The 12,454-nt window shown below is 38.8% G+C and overlaps 3 protein-coding genes across 3 annotated transcripts; 1 reads left to right on the plus strand and 2 right to left on the minus strand.

Annotated features, from left to right (window-relative positions):
• Positions 1-3,013, minus strand: LOC103940679 (peptidyl-prolyl cis-trans isomerase FKBP15-2). Its single transcript, XM_009350838.3, has 6 exons — positions 2,857-3,013; positions 2,706-2,749; positions 2,046-2,108; positions 1,205-1,295; positions 426-530; positions 1-321 (listed from the first exon to the last, which is right to left on the minus strand). The coding sequence occupies exons 1-6, from the start codon at positions 2,903-2,905 to the stop codon at positions 254-256; spliced, it is 420 nt and encodes a 139-aa protein (XP_009349113.3). The 5' UTR covers positions 2,906-3,013; the 3' UTR covers positions 1-253.
• A 1,384-nt stretch (positions 3,014-4,397) lies between these two features.
• On the minus strand, positions 4,398-6,266 carry LOC103940678 (pentatricopeptide repeat-containing protein At3g25210, mitochondrial). Its single transcript, XM_009350837.3, has one exon. The coding sequence runs from the start codon at positions 6,176-6,178 to the stop codon at positions 4,991-4,993; it is 1,188 nt and encodes a 395-aa protein (XP_009349112.2). The 5' UTR covers positions 6,179-6,266; the 3' UTR covers positions 4,398-4,990.
• Positions 6,267-9,345: 3,079 nt separating this feature from the next.
• LOC103940676 (probable glucan endo-1,3-beta-glucosidase A6) lies at positions 9,346-11,787 on the plus strand. Its single transcript, XM_018645857.2, has 3 exons — positions 9,346-9,698; positions 9,784-11,082; positions 11,380-11,787. Exons 1-3 carry the CDS (start codon positions 9,497-9,499, stop codon positions 11,415-11,417), a joined length of 1,539 nt encoding a protein of 512 aa, XP_018501373.2. The 5' UTR covers positions 9,346-9,496; the 3' UTR covers positions 11,418-11,787.
• Positions 11,788-12,454: the final 667 nt, after the last annotated feature.

Here is a 12,454-nt window from a genome sequence, read left to right on the forward strand (position 1 = left end):
TGAAAGAAAAAAAACTCGCCGAAGCTTGCACGAACATTAACAATTTTAACCGTATCATGACATGACAAGTGAAGCCACTATTTTTTGGTCAATGTGAAGCCACAGACAATCGACGCTGATTACAAAGTTAAAAAAGTACACTAGAATGTAGTGTAGTCTAGTAAAGATACAAAGGAAAATAAGGTTTTGGCTCCACTGGGTTGTGGATACAAGAAACTTCTTGAAGAAAACTAAGAACGGAATCATTCCCCAACTACAGCTCTTCTGAATTTTTTCCCAGAATTTCCACCAGCTCGGTCTCGAATATCAGTGTTGCACCACCTACAACGTTCAAATAACAACCTCACTCATTTGATATTCTAATAAATTAGTACGTTTCACGTTAAACGAGGTCTGGACACGCGAGGAATGGAATAATTTATTACCTGGGATGGTTGGTGGAGAACCTTGCTCCCCATAACCTAGTTTTGCAGGTATCTTCAACTTACGCTTCTCACCTACGCACGTTCCCAACAATCCTTGGTCCCATCCTGCAAAGAAGAAATCCTTCATTATGTTGACATTCAATTGCGAAGGTAATATACTACTAAGTTTTCAGTAACAATATATAAGATCTTAACCAAAGTATTAAGAGTGAAGAACTATATGCATGGTTCTAGTAAAAGGCTACCATGCCATTACATGCAGCATACCCATCACACTTGATCTTTTCCAAAAGTGCATGGCAACATAGATCTTTGGACGACACACTTAAGATTGTCAACGTGGATGGAAACAAAATGCAATGAGGACAATCTAGTAAGCATTCTTTACAAATCCAGCATTGGTTAAAAATTGAAAGGAATCCAAGCTATTAAGACCACGAGTTGAACAAGTATAATACAAAAGTACACTCAGTGAAATTTAGAAAATAGTCATAATAAACCCATCATTATTAGACGAAGCAGGTTAGAATATTGACAAGCTGAAAAAAAACCATTAAACTCTTATAGCCAGTAGAAACAACTAGTGAATGTAAAGTATCTGAAATTGGTTACTTATGCATAGACTTAGATATGTAGAATGATCAAATGCTTCCTATACGAACAACTGTCAAGCTATGGGTTTGCCTATAACCTGCTATGCATTCCAGCAAAAGGTATTTTTACAAGAGTAAGAAAACTACATTAGAATATGGACACGAATTAAATAGCAAACCCCAAACCTTTTATAACTTGACCAGTGCCAAGCTCAAAAGAGATTGGATCGCCTCTTTCAAAACTAGAATCAAATACAGTTCCATCAGTGAGTTTCCCCTGCAAAGGTCAGAGACAAAAAACTATTAGTCTTTTCAGTCTTCACTATAGGATGAGACATTGGCTCAAAAATCAAACTTACAGTAAGACAACTACATGAATGCAGGTAGAGTTTAGATATTGAACGAAAAAGATTGCAAGCAATTATGAAGAAGCTTCTGATGAGCTGAAACTGGTTATTAGTTTCTCTCAAATTCCTACATCTTATTGAAGGAGCTTTTTGGGCCTAATAAGCTCACCACATAGGGGCCGGATAGGGGGGATCTGACTGATAGAATAGACTAGCAAAAAATACGAAACCAATACCACAACGTACATTAACATCAGTCTCCACCAGATGCTATTAGTTTCACTTCAGCTGAAGTATGAGCTCTCTTATCACCAGGACATATAAAAAGACGTACAAGACCAGGAGTAATGAATATATAAGCAGCATAATTTACATAAGAAAAGATCCAAGAAATGATTAAATAACAATTGCTTGGTCAGGTTGCTAAAACAACGCTTCCAATGTCATTAAAACCAGATATTACTCTCATTTTCAGCTCAAGTAATAATGTGGCGATCTAAAAGAATATGAATGCAAAGCTTGAACTTTGTTAAGAAAAACAAAACGTATGCTATGTTTGTAATCACATTTATTAACAAAATGCTAATCTGTATAAGAAAGTATTTATACGCATATACCATCACACTATCATGACATCCATCTTACATATCACTGTCAACTGTTCCATAGATTCTACTTACCCGATAGTGTACCCTGACTGTATCACCTTTACGAGCCTTAAGTTCACAAGTTTCCGGCTTATACTGCAAAATAAAAGCAAGTTCCAAGTATCAATAATCAATAAAGGTGAATGAAGGATGAGCTCCAAGCCTCCAACCAATTCTAGCAAACCCTCTTCATCCAAGGTTCCATACATGAGCAGGGAACAACAAAGAAATAACAACAATTTCTGAAAAAATCAAACCCAAGAGTCAGCCAAATCAAAAGCACTTCATAGCATAATGATAGGAGCAACCAACCCTTTAAAGAAAATGGCCCAAATCCAAAAAGCAAGCTGATCAACGAAAATAACGGGGCGCAAAAATTAACCTAAAGGTCTTAAACGAAATATACTATTCAAAAAGATCATAACTTGCACATGTGAGTTAGGCCATTTGGCCGCGCAAATCTTCGTAAATTGGAGTAGTTTAGAATACCGCTTTGTAAAGCAAAGATCATAATTCAATGAATCATAAAGTAAGAAACTTTAAACTCAACCAAGCAGTAGCCCCACACACAAATCACTACAAATCAATCAGCTCCAGCAAATCATCCACAATTTCGACATAAACATCGTTTCGGATTACAAATTGGACTTGGAAAACAGAAAAATGAAACACAAAACGAAAAGGGTAATTTACCTTGACGCCAATCTGTAACTCTTTGACCTCCTTGTCCGCAAAAACTAGATTCAGAAACCAAAAAAGCAAACAAGTTAGCAAATGGAAATTGAAATTTTTGTCCAAACGAAATCGGAAATTTATATGATTCGGTGAAAGATTTGAGACCTACCGGAGCTGGAGAGGGACAGGAAGAAGAAGAGGATGGCGACGGCCCTCATTGCAGCAGCAGCGGTGCTAATTTTTTGCGATCTCTCTCGGGCAGTCTGAGTGTGTCCGAGTGCTTTTTCGGTGGGTCTCGGGTTTTAAACGGGTCTCAAATCCAGGATTTCTATTGGTTATCAATACGTCGATATAATTCTTTTTGCTTACGTGGCAGTCGATCTGCACTTTGCTTTGCAACCCATTTTCTTTTTACTATTATTTTCAAGAGAAAAAGGTGTTAGCTCCCCTCTTCTTTCATGGGTTTTGCCGTTTTGGAATTGGGGCTACCACCATTTTTGAAGATTAATCAACCAATTAAAGCATCTCCAATGAAATTGGCAGGAACTTTAATTGTTGACATGTCGGTTAGAGTTTTTTTCTACCTTCAAATTTGAATTGGATGACATTCCACTTAAGATTTGATTTTCTTTGGAGATCAAATTAATCCCTTTGGTTGTCATTGACATGCTATTAACAATAACAAAGGTACATCAACTCTTGGAACTCCAATCATTTCAACAGAACTTCATTTGAACTTGCGTGTCTTTTAATGTCCCCAAACCTCAGAAGAGATTCCACCATACAACCAATAGTATAGACAGGGCCAATCTTGAGATTTTGGAGGCCTTGTGCGAGACTTAAATGAAGGCCCTTGCATGGTCTAAAATATTGGTTTCTCTTTTTTTCTTTATATTTTTTATTGTTTATAAATTGATATAACGAAAAAGAAAATAAATAAAAATGAAGCATGGTGTGATGGCTATATACCAATCTGCATCCCCTATGTTTTTTGGTTTGAAACTATTTGTTTTTTAATACAAAAAGCATGGTGTGGTGGTTATGTACCTATCATATCATTGTACAAATATTGAAATTAGAACCATTCTTGCTCATCCAAAGTTCATGTTTTAAATTTCAAGATTCGCATTTTAAATTAATTAAACCAAATTAACCTAATGGTGATCAATGGGAAGGGGGGGTACTTTAGGGATGCGAGGAAAGTTGCACTATAATTTTCTTATTGATATATGGAAGACTAAATGGATTTCAAATAGAATGAAAATTAAATAATCCTTAAATAGTGACCAAAAAATAAATAATTGACAATTATATCTTCAAACTTTTAAGAATTTTAATTTATTATGATATTCCTAATTATAAATTTATCAGCAAAAGTTATCTTTTGTAATGAAAGAAATTATCTACATATATTTAAAACAAGAAAAATAAATAAAAAATAAATAAATGGAGTAGCTAAAATGTGCCAGAAATGCCAAAATAAAAAAGTGCCAGAATGGTTGAAAAGAAATCATAATTAAAAATATGAGCAATCAGGGACTCGAACCCGTTTACACGTAAATGGAAGAACCAGCACCTGCCGACTACGCCACACTACTTTACCGATATTTTTCACGTTTCTTGTATATGTAGAAATTTTTGGAAAATGTAAAGACATGTACAAAATATCCCTTTCGTCCTCATTTTATGAAAAATCGTTAGATATGAATATGTTAGACACTTGTAAAACGAGTGTTACGTATTTTATTATTAAAAATTGTGATAAGTTGATAAAGGTTTACATGTTTTGACACTACATCATTGTTAACTCATCCAGTCATACAGGAAAACAGAAATAAACTTACAAGCATCCTCTTCCGGGATAAATTTATGACCAACAAATTCTTCAAGTCATGCAATATAACACGCAAATCGCAGTAGCATCAATCTGAAAGCATGGCAAGATGGAAATACTAACAGACGACTGCAAGATCACTTCCTCCGAAAAAGAATTCACTCAGTTCCAACTTCTTGAAATTTGACATGTTTACCAGCACCTCCAGCATACATGTAAACTCTGCTATCCTCCAAATTACACTTCGACTCCAATGTATCCTTGAAAGGCATAAATTAACGTTCTGAGCGATCCCAACTCATCCTCATTAGAACATACATGCTATATATCTTCAGGCCGATAGTGGCACGGTCGGTCGCATTACTACATCCAATCAGCAACACCATATGAGATTTCGTATCTCATATATGAATCCAACAAAGGAAAAGGCATATACGTCTTGAGCTGAACTCAGAGCACAAGAATTGAACTACTCCCCATTTACAAAATGCAAAGCATTTAACAAAGTCTTGTAAGTCCTTTCATTCATCATACTATCCTTCCTCCGCAAATCCTCTAGTAGATCAAATGCCTCGACGCCCTTCCCATCCCGGCACAATCCTTCCAATAACGTCTTGTAAGTTAACAAATCAGGAGACATGGCATTCCTCAACATATCAAGCACGACCTCAATTGCATCATCATACTTGTGTCCCATAGCGAGACTGCAAATCACAATCATAAATGTACTACTGCTGGGCACCAACCCTTTTCCTCTCATTTCCTTGTAAAACCCTAAACCCTGAGCTACCCTCCCCTTCTCACATAGCCCCTTAGCAATGTAACCATAAGTATAGGCGTTCGGCTCACATCCGTACAACCCCATTTCGCGAAATACCTGCATTGCATCATCAACCTGCAAACACTTCGAATACGCCTTTATGATCATATTCAACACAAACGTATCCGGAACCACACCGCAAGCCTTCATCTGCTTCGACAAAGACCGCACGGCGCGCAAGTAGACATAGCAAACATGCATATTATTAAACCTCCTAAGCAAAGAGTTGAGCAGCAATGCATAAGTTTCCAGATTCGGTTTGCAATTCTCCGAATTCAACATTTTCTTATAAACATCAAAAGCACGATTGAAAAGCAGCTTTCTCCCGCAGCAAAATCGAATCATGGAATTGTAAAGGGGCACGCTAATTTCACAGGCGCCGGCGATTACCTCTTCCACCAGGGTTTCGGCGTGGCGGTAGCGTCTGCCGTCGAGCAAGATTCTGATCATGGTGAGGTATGTGGCGTGGTTGTGCTTGTAGTTCCGCTGCTGGGAGGTCCACCGGAAAATGTCGAGGGCGAGATCCGGGTCCGATTGGGCTTTCAGTGCTTCGTTCACTTCGGGTGGCCCGAACCCCGGTTTGAGCTTCTGAACCCATGTCTCGAATTGTTTTTCTAGCGGGGTTCGGGTGCGGAGCGGGTTTGTTGGGATAAAGTTTTCGGTGGGTGAGGAGGAAAAGAGGCGGTGGTTGAGATAGAGTGACGCGAGGGAGGACGGAAAAGACGGGTGGCCGTGAACGTGGCGATAGGGGATAGGTGGGAGTGGAGGAGAGTGAGCATTGGGGTTTCTGATAGTGGCGGTGAGGCCGGTGAGAAGGCGGCGTAAAGTCACCGTCATTGTTATATAGCGAGGGAGGGAGAGTGTAACGGCGGGGAGTATACAGTGAGGTGGGAAACAGGGACCAGCTACTGGGTTGGAAAGAGTGCTGTTGGCTGGGCCAATATAATTGGAGGAGTATTGGGCTGGGTCGAATTGGACTTAGGGTCAAATTATTGACTTGGAGTTGAACCGGGCCGGTCGGTTAACTTGGAGTCAGAAAATCTACTAGCCTAATGTCGAGAAATATATCCGTTCTCAATATTGAAAGAACTTATAGGTCCGATTATACATTAATTTTGTATTATTAGCCCGTTTAATAATTCTTGAGTTTAATTTTTTTTTTTCTTTCATATATTACTACCAGTCTTAATTATTGTAGTAATTCTCTTAAAGAAATATATTATGAGCTTAAAGATGAGGACAAAACCGAAAGGGTTGTTCAATAAAAAAGTAGTCTTCATGCCATATTGGAGACCACATAATCGATTGGATTGTGATGTGTTTAACGAGAAGATAGACTTCAAGCTGGTGATGGGATTTGCACATGATGGTGTCCAGATTATGAGGGGATAAAATCTCAGTCGCATGGTGGACTTCTACAACTCGGCAAAATTGGACATCAAGGAATTTATTCCGTAAATACAACAGGATTGACAACATAGAGAAGGTTTGGAACTTAATGCACAAATCGACGTTTTATTCACTGACCCCTAACCCAAATTCAATCTGGTTAGATAGGTTTGGGTTGGCATCCAACGGATGGCGCCTGTCTAGTTAGATGGGTTTTCCAGCAATAACCAGCAAATGCAAATGTCTGGTCAGACGATGTTAGAGTTGTAGAATTAGTTCGGCTTAGGAGTTTTGGTTGTTTGGTTAGACAGGAAGTCTCCTAAGTTCGATTGATTATTTATTTCAAGTCTCTGTCGATGAAAGAGTCAAATGAGGACACTTTATCAACTTTCTCGGTGAAGTGAGGTGTTACCCAAGTTATATCAGTGTTCAGCGCACAGGCAACCAAATCATTATTGAATTCACAATAATAGGCATAACATTGTCTTCAAATTATAGAACCCAAAGCCGAGAGTGTTCCTTCATTGCCTGAAGTTTCTCTATTCAGGAGTCAATAACGTGTAGTACCACACCACCACACTCAGAGATATTCGCCAAACTGAGCTCGGTACCGAATTGGCACGCCTATGTCAGCAAACAAGTCATCGAAGGACGTAGTTAACTTCTAATTGCTTCGATCTAAGTGCTACATAGGCTATAAAAATTTTAGGACCAACAAGCTCAGATTGTTTTGTCTTATTAATCAAATAAATTTGGACTGGGAGTGTTTAGGGGCAGCATTTAGGTGTTCTTAAAGTTACCTTACTAGACCAGTTAGGTTGGACAATGGTCGATGATATGCCCTAAAAATATGCCTCTAGTATGGAAATATTTTTTCTTATCACAACTTTATATTAAGTGTGTTGGAAATTTAAGCTAAGTCATGTAATAAATCAACATTTATAGAAGTAAAAATCTTTCACTTACAACTTAATAAAAAGAAGAGAGTTTTAACGAAAAGCTCACGGTATTGTTCACTTTAACGAAAAACCACATTTTTACACTAAAAAGTCAAAGCTGATACTATTCACTTTACTTTTTATTTTGTTCTTATTATTCAAATTCAAAATTTTCAAACCCTTCTCATTAATTTTTCATAAAAAAAATGCTACTAAATCTGAATACCTAAACTTATAACATAAAATTAGATATTTGACTACTATAGTACATTAGGTTACAAATCCAATGCCCAATATCGCCGTACGGGTATAACATGTTCCGCATTCCCAACGCCTTGTCCCACTTTTCTCACCAAAGCTAGCGGTCTTTTCCAAAGCAATATCTTTCATTATTTTATGTGTGTTTACTAGTCCATTGGAACCCTAAAAATTAAATAGTAATTGGACATTGGTGACCTAAACGTGGACCCAGGGGCATTCTTTTGGGTCATAGGGAAAATATAAATAGAAAAATAACAAGAGTTAAAAGGTTCAAGAATATTTTTCTTTACTTGTAAATGAAAAATTTTAGATTCGATTTTTGTTAAATGCGATTTTGAATTACATTATTATTAACCCATTATGAGGCTAAATTCAATCTTCTTCCTTTTAGCATAGATAATATTGTTTGTTTAAGAAAAAAAAGGTTTTTTTTTGGTCTAAAACACATTAAAATGGAACGCATTGATGGACTTGGGTTCTCTTTTCTTAATTCTTTATGTCAATTATTCTATTTCAACACTCAAAATTTATACACTTGCAAATTCTTAAATAGAAATGTGTCTTATATCATATAGGAGACTCACATAATTAGATTGTATGTCAAAAAATGTTTAAGTTTCTTGTGTTACCTTATTTCCATTGGCTAGCTATCTTGAATTTTTTAGATATAAAAGGAAAAAAACTTGGGGTGTAATTGGAAATTTATCTATTTTTCTATCTCTAAATAAAGAATAAGAAAATAATTTTACTAGCGATACGCAAACATTAGGTAGGACTATGTAGAACTGGACAAGACTGAAATATAACAACACTATGTTTTTATAGATGGGGAACAACTTTCGTAGGCAGGGACACTCCTCTTGCCCGGCGCTCTCTCACTCTCACAAACACACACGATCTTGATTAATTAACTCATTTCTTGTAATTTGCCTTACCTAAATTTTTCTTCATAGGCAGATGCTGGAAATTTACCAACGTGCAACATGAAGGCCTCTCTGCTGGAAGTTTATGAAGCTGCCGACACTAAACGACTAATTGTACTTTTCGTCGGTATCTAATTAGTCTCTTTCCTCCACCTTCGTGGAAACCAAGCAGACAAGCAAAAGCCTCATTAACTTTGTATTAAAACCCTGAAACAGTAAGACAGACAGGCCCCACTGTTTCCTTCTCTTTGCTCTAAATATCTCAACTTTTCTTGCCCAGTATAGTAATAGAGGCGGATTGTCTACCTTTATATTTTCATACTCTTTTTATGTTCTTTTGTTTACGTGATCACGGTTAAATAATATTAATATTTTATATTTTTATTACTTTTTATTTTTATAAAAAATTAATATAAAATATTAATTTTGATTTAATCGTGATCATACATCACGAAAATGAATAAAGAGAGAATGAAAATGAAAAGGCAGTCAATCCACCTCCGTTGGTAACTCCAACCATCTGATCTGATATTCCGTCTCCGTACTCTGTCTTTGCCTTTTCCCTCTTTCCTTTTCTCTTTTTTCAATAAGGTTATATTCCCAATCCTCGAAAACCCTGCAACATCTGACTCCCCTTTAATACAATGGCCAATAGCAGCAGCAGGAGCTCAGTGCTCCAGTTCCTTCATTTTATATCTGATTTTTCCTCAAATATCCAATCTTTGAGCTCCAAAACTCACAAATACAGAAAGTTTCTCTCTTTTTACTCTAGCAGCTCAAAACCTACAAAAATGGAGCTGGGTCTTCTTCCCGTGCTCATCCTCTGCCTCTCAGCTTCCATTTCCAGTAAGTTTCTTCCTGTAAATCTCAAAAATGGTGACATGGGTTTTGTTCATTGGTGTTTTTCTCTAACCCCGTTTGATTTTTTCAGGTGCGGAGCTCGCCGCCAAGGTGGGTGTGAACTACGGCCAGCTGGGCAACAACCTCCCATCTCCGTCGCAGTCGGTGAAGCTCATCCAATCCCTCAATGCGAAGCGCGTCAAGCTCTACGACGCCAACCCCAAAATCCTCACCGCCCTTCGCAACACTGATCTCCAGGTCTCCATCATGGTCCCCAACGAGCTCATCAACAACATCTCCTCCAATCAAACTCTCGCCGATCAATGGGTCCACGTCAACGTCGTACCCTTCTACCCGGAGACCCTGATTCGGTACCTCCTCGTCGGAAACGAAATCCTCAGCCAACCCGATAAGCAAATCTGGTTCAATCTCGTACCCGCAATGCGGAAAATCAAAGCTGCTCTGAAGACCCACCGGATTACAAAGGTGAAAGTCGGAACCCCATTGGCTATGGACATCCTTGAATCGTCGTTTCCGCCTTCGAACGGCACGTTTCGGTCCGATATTTCGGGTTCGGTCATCCAACCCATGTTGAAATTCATCAACAAAACCAAGTCTTTCTTCTTCGTCGACGTGTACCCGTATTTCCCCTGGTCCTCCGACCCGACCCACATCGATTTGGGCTACGCTCTCTTGGAATCCAAGAACATTACGGTCACCGACCCGGCTTCCGGCTTAACCTACCACAATCTCTTCGACCAAATGGTGGACGCTTTGATTTTCGCGATGAAAAGACTCGGGTACCCTGATACCCGCATTTGGATAGCCGAAACTGGTTGGCCCAGCGGCGGCGACTATGACCAGATTGGCGCTAACATCCGCAACGCCGCCACTTACAACCGAAACGTTGTAAAAAAATTCAACGCGAAACCACCGGTGGGGACGCCGGCCCGACCTGGTGCAGTGCTCCCGAGCTTCGTCTTTGCTCTATTCAACGAGAACACCAAACCGGGTCCCAGCACGGAGCGGAATTTCGGCTTTCTATACCCAAACGGGTCGAATGTGTACCCGATTGACTTAAGCGGGAAGACGCCCGATTCGGAGTACGGGCCGTTGCCGGTGGCGATGAATAACGAGCCGTATAAGGGGCCGATTTGGTGCATGGTGGCGAAGGGAGCCAATCAGAGCGCGGTGGCGTCGGCCCTATCGTACGCCTGCTCGCAGGGGAATAAAACTTGTAACCCGATTCAACCCGGAGGGAAGTGCTTTAAACCGGATTCGTTGGCTTGGCACGCGAGCTATGCGTTTAGCGCGTATTGGGCTCAGTTTAGGAAGGCTGGTGGGAGTTGTTACTTTGGCGGGCTCGCTACTCAAACCATCAAGGATCCAAGTAAGTACAAATTTTCTCTTTCTTCTAGTGATACGCTACTCCGATTTAAATTACAGGAAGGGAATTCGAACTTGTATGCATAGAGGATGTGAGTGGTCAATTGATTGCATTGTACCAATCAACCGGCCACTCGCATCTCGGAAAATGCATCCTACGTTGTAAAAAAGAAAAAAAAAACCTCTGTTTATTAATTATTCCTAGTTGTATGCAAATTTTAGGGCATATTGTTCAAACAAGTCCTTTCAAGTGCAATTGTGTTATGCTTCTTCTTATGCGTATTCTCCTTCTCTGTTTCAGGTTATGGATCCTGCAAGTTCCCCGGTGCCAAACCATGAGCGACGACGGATACAATGGCAGCATGACGGTCTCTTTTCCGTGAATAAGCTGAAATTTTTTTTCTTGGGACAGTTGTTTTGGGTTCCCCCTTCATTCTTGTGATCTAATCTACTTAAGATTTAGATGATTTATAGAGCGTATCATTTAGTTCTTCTCAAAAGAGTGACCTTTTAGTTAGTAGTACAAGTTTTAGATCAAAAAATGGTCACTCACCCAAGTGAGCCACATTTGGATTCTTTTCCATCCGAAGGCTATATTTCTGCTCCTACTGTGACCGTTGTTCTTCTTTTTCCTTGTACTTTCCCTTGGCTTTCTTAGTATTATTGCAATATTTATATTGGCTATGGAGATTTCTCTCCATTTTTTACACTTTTTGTTTGCGCTCGTTTGCGCATGGTCCTAGTGCTTGTCATGCAATGTTCTGAGCGAGCGAGACCCCCATTGTAAAGGAGAATCTGCGCTGTAACTCGGATATATTTCGTTTGTGTTTACAAAACTACAATATCGCCTTATTCGCATGACTAGTGTTTTAGACACAAGATAGAATTGTATTGACAACACATTGTCTCTGTTGCAACCGAGTCTCATCATAGTTTTGTGGGATAATACTCTTATTCTATATACCCATAATCCAATAATATTTGAACACATGTTTTACTGTTTTAAACAATAATGAATATGTTTTTTTTGTTTTTTGTTTGGGACTTTTAAAAACAAGTAACACGTGTTATCTTTTGATTCGGCCAAATCAAAAGGTGAGTACTACTTGACCTAAATATTATGCAATTCTACACTAATATTCCAAATTCAATAAGCACCGCTATATGCAAAAATTAAAACACATAACGTGCATTATCTGTATTACAACGTGAAAAACTAAAAACACATGTCAAAATGCGTTGTTGATTTGAGACAGACGCTATCAGTGTTGCGTGCTCGGTCTTTATATATATTTCTTCCCAACATGATAGCACATCATGAATGCTCACCGAAAGTGTGTTTCTGCTGCTGCATTGAGTGGACTTCAATTATGTTA

The sequence above is a fragment of a genome, unplaced genomic scaffold, assembly GCF_019419815.1.
Source record: "Pyrus x bretschneideri cultivar Hongxiangsu unplaced genomic scaffold, Pyrus_bretschneideri_v1 Contig10, whole genome shotgun sequence".
Classification (NCBI taxonomy): Eukaryota; Viridiplantae; Streptophyta; class Magnoliopsida; order Rosales; family Rosaceae; genus Pyrus; species Pyrus x bretschneideri.

What these genes read in the sequence shown, in the direction of transcription:
- LOC103940676 (XM_018645857.2), top strand. Translation starts at nt 9,497, where the DNA reads ATGGCCAATAGCAGCAGCAGGAGCTCAGTGCTCCAGTTCCTTCATTTT. An exon ending in CCTCTCAGCTTCCATTTCCA is followed by an intron (nt 9,699 to 9,783) that starts GTAAGTTTCTTC and finishes TGATTTTTTCAG; the next exon opens with GTGCGGAGCTCGCCGCCAAG. An exon ending in TCAAACCATCAAGGATCCAA is followed by an intron (nt 11,083 to 11,379) that starts GTAAGTACAAAT and finishes TCTCTGTTTCAG; the next exon opens with GTTATGGATCCTGCAAGTTC.
- LOC103940679 (XM_009350838.3), bottom strand. Translation starts at nt 2,905, where the DNA reads ATGAGGGCCGTCGCCATCCTCTTCTTCTTCCTGTCCCTCTCCAGCTCC. An exon ending in CCTGTCCCTCTCCAGCTCCG is followed by an intron (nt 2,750 to 2,856) that starts GTAGGTCTCAAA and finishes TTCTGAATCTAG; the next exon opens with TTTTTGCGGACAAGGAGGTC. An exon ending in AGTTACAGATTGGCGTCAAG is followed by an intron (nt 2,109 to 2,705) that starts GTAAATTACCCT and finishes TTTATTTTGCAG; the next exon opens with TATAAGCCGGAAACTTGTGA.
- LOC103940678 (XM_009350837.3), bottom strand. Translation starts at nt 6,178, where the DNA reads ATGACGGTGACTTTACGCCGCCTTCTCACCGGCCTCACCGCCACTATC.